The 13127-nt window shown below is 41.0% G+C and overlaps 1 protein-coding gene across 1 annotated transcript in view; it reads right to left on the bottom strand.

The window, feature by feature from the left end:
- RYR3 (ryanodine receptor 3) overlaps nucleotides 1–13127 on the bottom strand; it is a gene marked incomplete at its 5' end in the record, with an annotated part of 579989 nt that overhangs the window by 428314 nt on the left and 138548 nt on the right. Inside the window, 3 exons of the mRNA XM_084631721.1 lie at nucleotides 1643–1736; nucleotides 11620–11719; nucleotides 11990–12102. Of these exons, the coding sequence (XP_084487847.1) occupies nucleotides 1643–1736; nucleotides 11620–11719; nucleotides 11990–12102 (307 nt within the window). The remainder of the gene's footprint in view (nucleotides 1–1642; nucleotides 1737–11619; nucleotides 11720–11989; nucleotides 12103–13127) is intronic.

The following is a 13127-nucleotide window of genomic DNA, read 5'->3' on the forward strand; positions in this document are numbered from 1 at the left end:
CAATTGTGTTTGAACCTTTTCTATAGAACGCATGAATACCACCCTCACCTATTTAATATATATGTAATACATAGAATTATTTAAAAACTGAAATTGCTTTTCTATATCGCAAGACCTTTTCTTCAATAAAACATATGTAAAAACATGAACCTGTTGTTTGCATATCAGGAGTGATAACAAGTATGTGTTGTATGAGTAGGGAATGCAAATAATTTGGGGTGAAATTCTCAGAATATCCACAAAGCTCTTAGTAATCAGGTCTGTAAGGAGTTGGGGTAATAAACTCCCCTCCCACCAACATGGGGCAAGCTACATGGCTCCAGCAGAAACTCCTCACAAGGCAGCGTTTCTGTTTTGCTGAAGTAGTAACTACTGCTCCTCCATGTTCCTCAGCAGACATCTGCATAAGCAGGATTTGCAGAGGAACTTCCTCCAGTTCTCCCCTTCATGCCATCCATCAAACTCTGAGCTGGTGCAGGGACTTCTTTTTGGTACACAGTGAGCCCAGGCCCTCTTGTCCCCTGTGGCTGCAGAAACACGAATGGGCCTTCTGTCACTGTGTGAATTGCACCATTATGAACAGCTGTCTTTGTAGAAGTCTTTTAAAAATTAGATGTCTCTTCTACAAAAGAAAAGACTATCAGAGATGCACATCTTAGGCAGCTCCATCAATAGTAATACTGGAATTTCAGGTTGTCCGGAACAGGTTGAGCAAGTGGACTGTAATACACAAAACCCTTTCCCACAAGCAATGTACCATGAACCAAAGTAATTTTCAGTCTCTCTTACATAGTTCTTACTAATTAATTTTGCTGGCTCTCTTTTTTCCCTCATCTGTTCCTATTTTTCAAATTTATTTTGTTTTGTAGAATCTATGTGTGACTGATCTGAATATAAAGCAGTTCAAACTGGGTACTAACGTTTATTTTTTCTGAAATCCTGATGATGACAATGCAACTCCAAACCAATCTCAGTATATTATATCACGGTTGTGGGTAAACTTCAAAAACTATTGCAGATGGCATTCCTAATCACATGGGAATTTCTCCTGTTCTTGAAATACCAATTTGTAATGAGCTGGTCTTGCTTCATTAACATAAATAATAACTTTTTCAATTGTAGCACTGTATGTATACAGCATTTTCAGAATGCACATAAAGCTGCCTGTTGAAGCAGGAACACTGGGGCATATTAGACACTTGCCAAACATATATTTAAAACTAAAGTGAAAGAGACACACACACATAAGATCAGAAGAAGCCTAATGACTGCACAACTCATTTTCATGATTTTAGTTGCAACTGACTTCTAGTGAAAGAGTAGCAAGTAAATTAGTGCCTGTGATTTCTCTCCACACTGAACAAAATTCTGCCATTATTTACACCAGTGCAACACCACTAACCTCAGTGAGATTGCAAGGGTATTCTGGAGGTCAGAGTTTGCTCCACTGTCAGTACCAGGCATTTGGAAATTGTATAAAAGTTCCGCATGTTTGTGCATGCACACACGCTTTATATACATTTTATAGTTTTATATTTCCTCACACAAAGAAAATGTCAGGGAATCTTTTTCTCAGCAAGTGAAGCTGCACTTTGATTTTCAGGGAAAAAAAGAAAGTGTATAAAAATCCATGTTCACTCACTTCTGCTGTGAATCACTCTGGTCTGTAGATGGGATTGTCAAACACTCATCATGGCCATGAAAAAAACGTACTACATGCCCACCAAGTAGAAATCCTGGAGAAGAATCATATTACCTAATTAACTTGTGGAAACATTGATAAAAGCAATAACATTTGTGAAGTCCACAGTTGTAAAACCTGGATTTAGTCAGTATTTTATCAGCAGTGAAATTAAATAAGTACAAACAACAATTTGTATTACATCAAATGTAGTACTTTAGTATGATATTGTTTTCAACCAAAGAAAGTCTGCATTGAAAATGAAGATGAAAAGAAAATAAGTATCCCAGACATTTAAGAGCTAAATTAGGATTCAGAGATAGGCAAGTGGAAATTAAAGCTTCCATAATTACTATTGTTTTGAGAGTGGCATTTTGAAACAAAAGCATAGTCAAATGCATACTACTATAGTTTTGAGATAGAAGTGAGTTTTCTAAATTATTGAAATGTTAAATGTCTACAGTACAAAATGTCTTGATAAGTGAAACTATCAGCCCGTTTTGACATTTATAATTTGTGTCAAAATCAAAACTGCATAGCAATAGAAGGTGATTGGAGCAGAGAAAAACACTTAGCTATTCTGTAGATTTAGATTTTAATGGAGGCTATCTTTCCCACCCATTTAACACAAAGACTGCAGGTCAAATGTAGGTCGTTTGCCACACAGCACAAAAGAAGAAACATAATTAATCAACATCTTACTGCGAACTGTTCTAACGTCACCAGTCAAATCTGTGCCTTTTAGTTTATTTAAAAGAACACACATGTAAAAGTGGGGGAAACGTTAGAGCAGCAGTTCTCAAACTGTGGGTTGGGACCCCAAAGTGGGTTGCGACCCTGTTTTAATGGGGTCACCACAGCTGGTGTAAGACTTGCTGGGGCCCAGGCTTTGGGCTGAAGCTGAAGCCTGAGCTCCACCACCCAGGGCTGAAGCCCTCACTAGCGGGGCTCAGATTACAGGTCCCCCACCTGGGTCTGTAAGCCTTTGGTTTCGGCTTTGCCCCACTCTCCTGGCGTGATGGGGCTCGAGCTTTGTCTTTGCCCCACCCCCCTGCCCAGGGCAGAGGGACTCGGGCAGGCTCAGACTTTGGTAACCCCTCCTGCAGTTGTGTAGTAACTTTTGTTGTCAGAAGGGGGTTGTGATTCAATGAAGTTGAGAACTCCTGGGTTAGAGAAACAACCTAGATAATGTGTACCTACATACTGTGGTGACTAATGCAACACAGATTAAACAAACTAGATAACACAGTAATTGACAATATGGCTTAAAGCAGCAGTTCTCAAACTTAGCCACCCGAGGACCCGATTTTGATTTAAAATTTTGGGGACCCCCAAGTCCCCCCGTTGGTCCCCAGACCCCACCTACACTCCACTCTTTCCCCCAAGTCCTCACCCCTGCCCTACCTCTTTCCGCTCGCTCTCCCCACCCTCACTCACTTTCACCAGCCTGGGGCAGGGGATTGGGGTGCAGGAGGGGGTGCACGGTACAGGGTCTGGGAGGGAGTTGGGTGTGGGAGGGGTTGAGGGTTGTAGGCTCCAGCCAGGCAGCGGTTACCTCGGGCAGCTCCCGAAAGCAACGGGCATATCTCTCACTCTTAGCGGACAGAGACTCGCTGCCCCTCACCTTAGGGGCTGCAGGGGGCCTGCCGACTGCTTCCGGGAGTGGTGCGGACACAGGGCAGGTAGGGAGCCTGCCTTAGCCTGGCTGCACCGCCGGACTTTTAGTCCCTAAAATCTCCCGGTTTGGCTTCAGTAGCCTCCAGGAGATAGAGAGCGGGGAGGAGTCGACCATCGGGATCCGCAGACCCCCTTGAGTGCCCTCAGAGACCCCCAGGGATCCACAGACCCCAGTTTGAGAAACACTGGCTTAAAGTAAATTATCCATTCGTCAGTGAATAGATGTAGTAAAGCCAGGCTGTAATAGGGAGAAAAGGCAGTTCTCCCAGTATTTATGATCCCACCAGATTCAGGAAGCATTGGAAATCTCAGAGACAAGTTACCAGATTTCCAGCTCAGTTTTACAGACCCAGGAGAATGAATAAGTTAACTGGAATTTTGCCTACCCAATATGAACTAAATGTTCTAAATATTTTGGGGTCTAATCATTCATCATTTAAAACTATTCCCAGAAGTAAATCTAAAGCTATACATTTAGCTACATATGCAGAATAACAGCCCTAGAAAAATACACACTTGATCAGCCACACAAAACCCACTTTATGCTGACATGTAGGGCTGGAAGGGACCTCAAGAAGTTATCAAGTCCAGCCCCCTGCACTGAGGCAGGACCTAGTAAACCTAGACCATCCCTGATAGGCATTTGTACAACACGTTCTTAAAAACTTGCAGTGATGGGGATTCCACAGCCCCCCTAGAAACCTATTCCAGAGCTTAACTGCCCATAGAGTTAGAATGTTTTTCCTAATATCTAACCTACATCTCACTTATTGCAGATTAAGCCCATTGCTACTTGTCCTACCCTGGGTGGATGTCGAGAACAACTGATCGTTGTCCTCTTTATAACAACCCTTAACATATTTGACGACTGTTTTCAGATCCACCTTCAGTATTCTTTTCTTAAAACTAAACATGCAGAGTTTTTCAAAATCTTTTTTAATTTTTAAATCTTTCCTCACAGGTCAATAATAAACACTTTATCATTTTTGTTGCTCTCCTCCCGACTCACTACAATTCGCCCACATCTTTCCTAAAGTGTGGTGCCTGGACAGAAGTACTCCAGCTGTGGCCCACCATTGCTGAACAGAGCAGGACAACTTCCTCCTGTCTTACATAGAACAATTCTGTTAATGCACCCCAGAATAATATTTGCCTTTTTTGGAACTGCATCACATAGTTGACTTACATTTAATTTGTGATCCACTATAACCTACAGATCCTTTTCAGCAGTACTACCACCTACCCGGTTATTCCCCATTTTCTAGTTGTGCATTTGATTTTTCCTTCTTAAGGGAAGTACTTTGCACTTGTCCCGCTAGATATGTCCTCCCAGTTTGACAGTGAATCACTAATATCTACTCTGAGAATGATCTTTCAACGAGTTTTGCACCCACCTTCCAGTAATTTCATCTATACCGTGTCCTTTGTTTGCTTATGAGAGTTTCATTTGGGGCTTTGTCAAAAGCCTTACTAAAATGAAGATATAATCACATCTACTGCTTCCCCCCATCCACTAGGCCAGTCACCCTGTCAGAGAAGGAAATTAGGTTGGTTTGGCATGTTCTTGACAAATCCAAGCTGGTTATTCCTTATAAACCTATTGCTTAATAATTTGTTCCAGTATCTTTCCAGGTAACAAAGTTAGATTGACTCATCTTTTTGTTCCCCTTTTTAACCACAGGCACAGTTTGCCCTTCTCCAGTCCTCTCAGGCCGCATGAGTTTTCAGATAATTTGTAATGGTGCCAAGATTGTTTCAGCTAGTTCCGTAAGTACTCTAGGGTGAATTTCATCAGGCCCTGCTGATGTGAATACATTTAACTTATCTAAATATTCTTTAACCTGTTTTCCCCTATTTTGCCTGTGTTCCTTCCTTCTTCTTAATACTGTGTTGAGTATCTGGTTAACATTCACATTTTTAGCGAACCTTAACCAAAATAGGCATTAAACACCTCAGCCTTCTTGATGTCATTAACTATTAGCTCTGCATTTCTGAACAATTTTTATCCCTTAGATTGTGTTCCTATGGGACCTTACCTACCAGTTCTCTGAGTTTGCTAAAGTCTGCTTTTGTGAAGTCCATTTTCCTTATTTTGCTGCTTTCACTACTTCTTTTTTTTTGGAATCATGAAATCTATCATTGCATGCACAGGTGCCAACTTTCATTGGCACTGGTAGGTGCTCACGTGTCCCCCCATCCCGCTTCAGGCCCGCCCCCACACTCACACTGACTCCACCCCCTCCCTGCCCCTATTAGATCCCTCCCCAAACCTGCACTCTGGCCCCGCCTCTTCCCCCAGCGAGCCACATTCCGCCTCTTCTCCACTCCCACCCAGCGCTTGCCACGCGAAACAGCTGTTTCATGGCACAAGCGCTGGGAGGGAGAGAGGAGAAGGAGGACACGGCGGCGTGCTCAGGGGAGGAGGCAGAGGCGGAGGCGGGTCTTGGAGCTGCCCGTGGGTACAGAGCACCCACCAATTTTTCCCCGGGGGTGCTCCAGCCCTGGAGCATCCACGGAGTTGGCGCTTATGATTGCATGATCATGTTTACCCAAATTGCCTTCAACCTTCCGATTTGCAGCCAATTCCTCCCTGCTGGTCAGATTCAAGTCTAAACTGGCTTGCCTGCTGGTTCCTTCCTCCAGTTTGCAAAACAAAAAATTGTTCCCAATACATTCCAGGAACTTATTGGAAATTTTGTGTTTTGCCATTTTGTAACAGATGTCTGGGTAGTTTAAGTCAATTACTACCAGGTCTTATGTTTTCAACATTTCTATGTTCTAGAGATGCCTCATCCACCTCCTCCTACTCCTGATTTGGTGGTCATCTATTATAGACCCCTTAAATGACACCACTCTTATTTTTCCCCCTTTTTCATCTTTATTCAGAAACTTTCAATTGGTCTGCCTATCATCACCTTCTGGACCTCAGAATAAGTGTACATATTCTTGATGTATACTGCAACACCTCCTCCTTTCTTCCTGCCTGTCCTTCTTGGACAAGCTATACTCCTTATAGCAGTCATGAGATTTATCCCACTGAGTCTGTATCACACCAATTAAGACACAATTTATCTTATATACTAATAGTTTCAGTTCGTCCAGTTTTTCTCCATACACCTTATGGCACTCTCAATAGTGTCTGCACCAGGGGAGTTCTCTCTGGACAGATGAGAGGCTTTTAGGGCTCCTAAAAGCAGCTCTAGCCTTTTTACTTAGCATGAAGAAGTCAAAGAGACCCCATATTTCTGCATTTAAGATGAGTAGGCATTTGCAGATCCCTGTTGCATCAGGATTTGAAAGGATATCTTTGTAAGAAGAATCAATAAGAAAACTCTGGAACACCAGAAAGAAAGCCTTGAATAATTTGATAGTACTGACCCAAAGGTAGATTGATGCTACATATGATATATTGACTTCCATATGTAACTGGCCAAGTTTTAAAAATGTGACCTCTGTTTAAGTAGGTGCACCTGCTTGCATGTACATTTTTCTAACAATACAGATAGGTACTATAGGCTTGCTGTATATATGCACCCACATATGCAAATGATAGAAACCCAAATTTTCAAACAGGTGAGTATAAAAGTGCATAATTAAATAACTGGATACATCGGAGGTTTACACAAGCATAAAGATATTTGCATGTGTAATCCAGATTTCCATACTACACTGAGGTATTAACAAGCCTGCATTATGCTCATTCAGAAATATATGCAGTTTTGTGAACAAAAGATAAACCTATGGCCAGAATTTCTCATACTAAGAGATGCAGGTGACTGTGCTTGAAAAACTAATGGACAAAGGTGCATACAGAAATAATTAAAGCCACTTTTGGATATCTGGCCCACATATTCTGATATCAAGTATACTCTTTTCCAAAATACTGGAAAATAACCTTTTTGATAGAAAAAATTTGCTATAAAATTAACAGTACTAATAATATTCTAATAAAGCACTAACTGGGCCATTGAAAGTTAATGGCATATTTTATAATTAGTCCACAACATCCTTACACATAAAGCTTGATTTTATGAGATTATTTCCATTCACTTTTTTTTTTAATACATCCTCTCACTGCAAAACAGACTCTCTCTAACAGGCATTGAAACATTCACAAGTTAGTCACAATTCTTCTTGCATCATTACAAATAGACAAAACTCTATCAAAATATTTTCAGTGTTTAAGAGTAATGCAGAGTTCATCCTCTGGAAATGTTAATCACTTAATTTATTTTTAAAATTAGTATATTCAGTGTTCGTCATCTTGATGAAACACTGACAAAAGAAAGTTGTGTCCCATTGTGAGTCTCATCTCTAATAATTAGATATCTTATATTTTAAATATATTCTACATACACAGAACTTTGATAGGAGATGTGGTGTTACAATTTTTCTACATACCTATAGCAATATTTTGAAAATAAGGGTAGTCTTGCCAAAAAACACTTGTGTTTGAGGGTTTTATGCTAATTCCAAAATTTGGGTCCAAAAGGTGACACAGAATGTAAAACCTTGAGGACATTTTGTACCCATGAAAGTGAAGCACTGGCTTGAATGAAGCATAATACAGATAGGCACGCTGCTTAAAATTCTCCCATCAACCTAGCTATCACCTCTCAGGAAGGTAGAGTACCTATCTCCATGGGAGAACGCCTCTCATCAGTATAGGTAGCATCTTCACTGAAGTGCTACTGTGGTGCAGTTGCATCGCTGCAGCATTTTAAGTGTAGACATGCCCAATATCTTCTTACGTGTCCTGTCACTTCTCTAAACTAAAGAACATAAAAATGAATTCATCTTTCCTGAAATTTCTGTGCTATCCATTTCACACTTTTGTCCTTCACTTTTAAGTTTGTTGAAAAATTCACTTTTCTCTGTGTCATTCAAACTTGCAATCTTTGGTTTATCTTTCATTCCCCCAATTCCTTTTCCTGTCATACCTAGGCTCTCCAAAAGTTGCTGCTGCTGCTGCATCTTATAAAATCTTTCCACCATAGCCCTTCCTCTTTCCTTACTGCCAAAATCATAGTTCACTGGGTGCTTCTTTCTTACCTACACGACCCTAACATCTTTCCACCCAATTTCCCTGATTCTTTCCTTTCCAATTATGTTTTTCTGCATAATTAAGGTTAATTACCTGTAACCAGCATTGTCTGAGATAAGCCTCTTCATAGTCCCACTTGTTGGACCAAGGCAACTGCACCACAAGCTTTTGGAAAGCACCATCCATTGGGGGAATTGCCCCTCCTGGAGGGTTCCAAAGGTATAAAAGAGGTGATTGGCCCCAACTGACCCACAGTTCTTCCACTAATTCAGGAATTCCTAACCTGAGACTCCTAAAAAGTGGGGAGCACAATTACCAGGGTCTCATCTCAAAGAACTACAGTTACTTCATTTCTTCTTCAAGAGGCTTCTGTATATTCCCACCCTTTCATCCAGCAGAACAAAGCCTAGGAAGGGAGGCTGAGTTCTTCTAGATAAACAAGAACAGCAGGTATGCCAAGGAAGCATCAGCTCTGGATGCCAGGTCAAGAGTGAATAGAGGTGAATGAACTTCTTGCTCTCCCAAAGCATGTCTTAATGCGGGGAATTTTTTTTTTGCTGAAAACACATGTACAGCTGCAGTTTCAGTCTGTATGGTGTGATGAAGACAGTGTGAGGGCTTGTCTTCAATGCTGCCTTTGTCCTGGATGAAGACTAACATTTCCAGGAGGCTGAACCTGTCAGGTCATGATAACTGTGAAACATAGTGCATTTTACCTGGACAACCTTTGGACCATGATGGATGGACTCATTATGACATACCAGGGCACAATACAGCATAGTGGGGTCTGTGTCATCCCTGCCCTGCAACCGTGGGTGCCTTACAATGCTTTGCTGTAGCAGCTCCCAGCTGGGACGCTCACAGTCTTACAGCATGTAAGCTGCACCGAGCGTCTGTGTGTAACTGCAGCCTGCCAGCCAGCCACACCCTGGTTTTCCCCAGCATTGGTTATATCAGGGTGACCCCAACACATATATTTCTGGGGAACATCTGGGACTGGGTATGTCCTGTATGGCCCAGCCCTCTACTGGACAGTAGGATGTGGAGAAACTGGAAAGGATCCAGAGGCGAGTGACAAAGATGATCAAAGAAATGGAATGCAAGCCATATGAGCAAAGGCTGAAGGAACTGGATATATTTTGTTTGGAAAAGAGATTAAGGAGGGACATGATAGCTGTCTTCAAATACTTGAAAGTCTGCCATAAAAAGATGGGGAAAAGTTGTTCTCTCTTGTTATAGAGGGCAGGACAAGAGATAATGGGTTTAAACTATAGCATAGCAGATTTAGATTGAATCTCAGGAAAAACTTCTGAATTGTAAGAACAGTAGGACAATGGAACAGACTGCTTAAGAAGTTGTGGAAGCTCCTTCACTGGAAGCTTGCAGAATGAGGCTGGAAAATCATCTGTCCTGGATGGTTTAGACCCAAAAAATCCTGCATCTTGGCAGGGGGTTAGACTAGATGACCCTTGCGGTCCCTTCTATTCTTATGGTTCTGGAAGTCTATAATTTAATGAAATGACAACGAACAATCTGAGTACACTGTGTGAGATACCAGCTCACTGTCCCTTCGGTGGTTAGAAGGAACTGAGGAGACGTTGGGCCACTCCTCCTTTTATACCCTTGGAATCATCCAGGACAGCAGGTGGTGGGGGGTGAGAAGCCTCAACAGACACTGCTTTCTAGAAGGTTCCAGAAGCTTGTGGTGAATAAGCTTGATCCCACAGACAAGAACATACAGAGGCCACTCAAAGAAGAAAATTAAATGTCAGCGTTACTTTTAAGGCTCTACACAACTCTGCCCCTGTCTAAATCCTTCTTCAGCTCTGCCATCTTCCTAGCTAAATAACTATTTCTCAAACTTAATTCAATCCCATGTCCTCAATCCCAGCTGCCTTTTTGCCACCACTGACTCGCTCCTCAAATCTTCCCCTTCCTCCTGCCTTCACTTCTCTCCTCTACTTTCTTGATCACCATGGACAACACTGCCATCCTGCCTGTCACTCAGGCCCATAACCCAGACATCATCTGCAATCTGAACCTCTCTCTCAGTCCTCCCATCTAGATTATGTCTAAATCTTGCCAATTTTTGCAGCATATCGTCTCTAAAATATGGCCTTCCCTATCCATCCACAAAACTAAACCTCTCACCCCAGATGCGCATCATCTTGCAACATCGTTTTCTCTGACCTTGTTATATGCAATCATACACCATTTAGATCCATCCATAATGCTGCTGCAACTGCAAAGATAATTTTCTTAGCCTACTGCTTTCACCACATCAGCCCTCTCTTTGCATCCCTCCTTCTCTGTTGCAACAAACATAAGATTCTTGTCTTCTTTTTCAACATCTTTCATGGCCTATCATCTGTTATTCAGTATCAAGAAGTTGACTTCTGCCTCCAATCAGCTCATGATGCCAGCCTCCATCACCTACCTGTTAAATTTTCCAAACAAGTCAGCACCTTAATGCTTCCTTCCATGCTGCCCTTCATGCTTGGGATGAGCTCCGCACAAACATCTCAAATCTACCTCATTATTCTCCTTCAAAAATCCCTCCTTAAAACCCTCCTTTGCCATGACACCTACAAAAAACTTTGACAATGGTTAGGCCACTGGTGTACTGAGACCACTGCCTACCATGCTGACCAACATCTCGTTAATTCCCTGTACTCCCCTATTGGCCTGTCTGTAACCATCTGTTGTTTCCTGTTGGTTTATACTTTGGTAGTAAGCTTGATAGGGTGGGGAACATCTTTTTGTTCTAGGTTTACACAACACCTAGCACAATGTGGTCTTGGTTCATAACTAGGGTTCCTAGGCACTATGGTAATACAAATAAATAAATTCAATCAATTAATAATAATAAATCTTTTCTCTCATTGATCCCTATCACACCACCTTTGCTCTGCATATTCATCACATCTTGTTACTCCATTTGTCTTCTCTCACTCAACCCTTCGTGCTTTGTACACCTACAATTACATCAATGATTTTACTTCTTACCAATGATTTTAACTGTTGTGCTATCCACACTTCCCCTCTTGCCCATCACTCATCCTTCCTTTCTCTGTTACACTTATTTTCTATGTTTGTGTAATTTAAACTATTACATTCATTGGTTTAGGAACTGTCTTTTTTATTTTTAGACTCTGTAAAGTGCCATGAAAAGTTATATAATAAATATTCACTTTTAACAATGTTTAACATGACAAACCTTCTTCAGTGCTACTTCCTGAGCATGTAGGATGGACGTTCCAGAGTGTTTGCATAAAGGAGGCATCCACCTGAACATTTCCATTTGACATGGAGAGATGCTGTAACAGAGAGAAAGCCATACCCCGGAGAGAGAATCATTAAAAGGATTTGCTATTAAATCTATTTCGATAAAATATTCTTTTCTCAAACAGTGTTCAAAGATAAATATTTTGTTGAAAACTTTCAATATCTCAGAAGTCTTTATACAATTTCTTGAAATCAGACACTTGTTTCACATCATACTATTATCCAAATCTATTCAATGTTAATAGTAGTAGCTTATAACAGGACAATCAGAAGAAGAGAATTTCTAAGGTAAACGCCCTTACCAGATATCTTTCAGAGGACACACTGACCAGGATAAGATCATCGCCAATTCGAACTTTTTCTCCTTCTGATCTCTGTTTTGAAGCAGGATGTATTGTCCACCAGCATGCCTCACCTACAATATACAGAGATGCTTATGCCAATTATTTAGTATATAATAAATAATATATCATTCTAAGATATGTAAATATCTTAAAAAGCTACCAGTAAACTAACATACAGTAAAGACTTACCATTTTATAAGGATAGTATCAGCCTTATATACCCGCTAGTTTTTCTCTTTTCTGACAATTCACACCTCCCATTTCCCCTAGTATTGTCAGTCAAGCCACAATGAAGCTGACACTGTAATTGAACAACACCCCCCACAACCTCTGAGGGTCACCAAACTTGCAGTTCAGAACCTGCCTCCTCTATGCTTGCGACAACCAGTGAGCTACTGGTTCATTTCCTACACCAGAGTTAACTATTATCAGTCTTTCATGCCTTCCCTTGCCTGTTGTCCCACCTTCCACACACCTCTACCTTATTTTATCATTTTAACTGGAGCTATATGCCCACTATAAAATTAAATTATACTCTATTTTAAAATGATGTCTACTACCTTACAACACTGCTGTGTTACAAAAGTAGAAACTATGGACCAATTGAATGGACTCTGCTGGTAGACACTACCTGCCCAGGAGAGCAAAGTTTAAAAGTGATCACTCTAGAGCTCTTTCTCCACATGCCTTGTAACATTCTGGTTTATTTTGACACAAATAAAACTCCCAGGGAAATTATTCAGCTTGTCCCATGTTTTCTCACCCATTAATGCCTGCTTATGGAGAGGTTGTGAGCCAGTGAAAAGTAGGAAGGAATTATACACAAGTGGAAGAGTTGACCAAACATTAAGAGGGCAAAGAGCTGTTTCATTATCTAAGGCAATATATTCTTAAGAGTTGTTTTTCTCCTAACACTTACTCCTCACTTTAAATCATAATTTTGTCATTGCAAAGTTATGTATGAATTCTACAGAAATAATTATGGAGATTATGACATTACATAAGAGGAGAAGATGGACTCCAAGGAAACAAATATTCTGGGTTTTTCTGTGGTAATATTCTTAATAGGGCTGTCAATTAATCACAGTTAACTCAC

This window comes from Lepidochelys olivacea (genome assembly GCF_965140295.1).
Source record: "Lepidochelys olivacea isolate rLepOli2 genome assembly, chromosome: 6".
In the NCBI taxonomy this organism is placed as follows: Eukaryota; Metazoa; Chordata; order Testudines; family Cheloniidae; genus Lepidochelys; species Lepidochelys olivacea.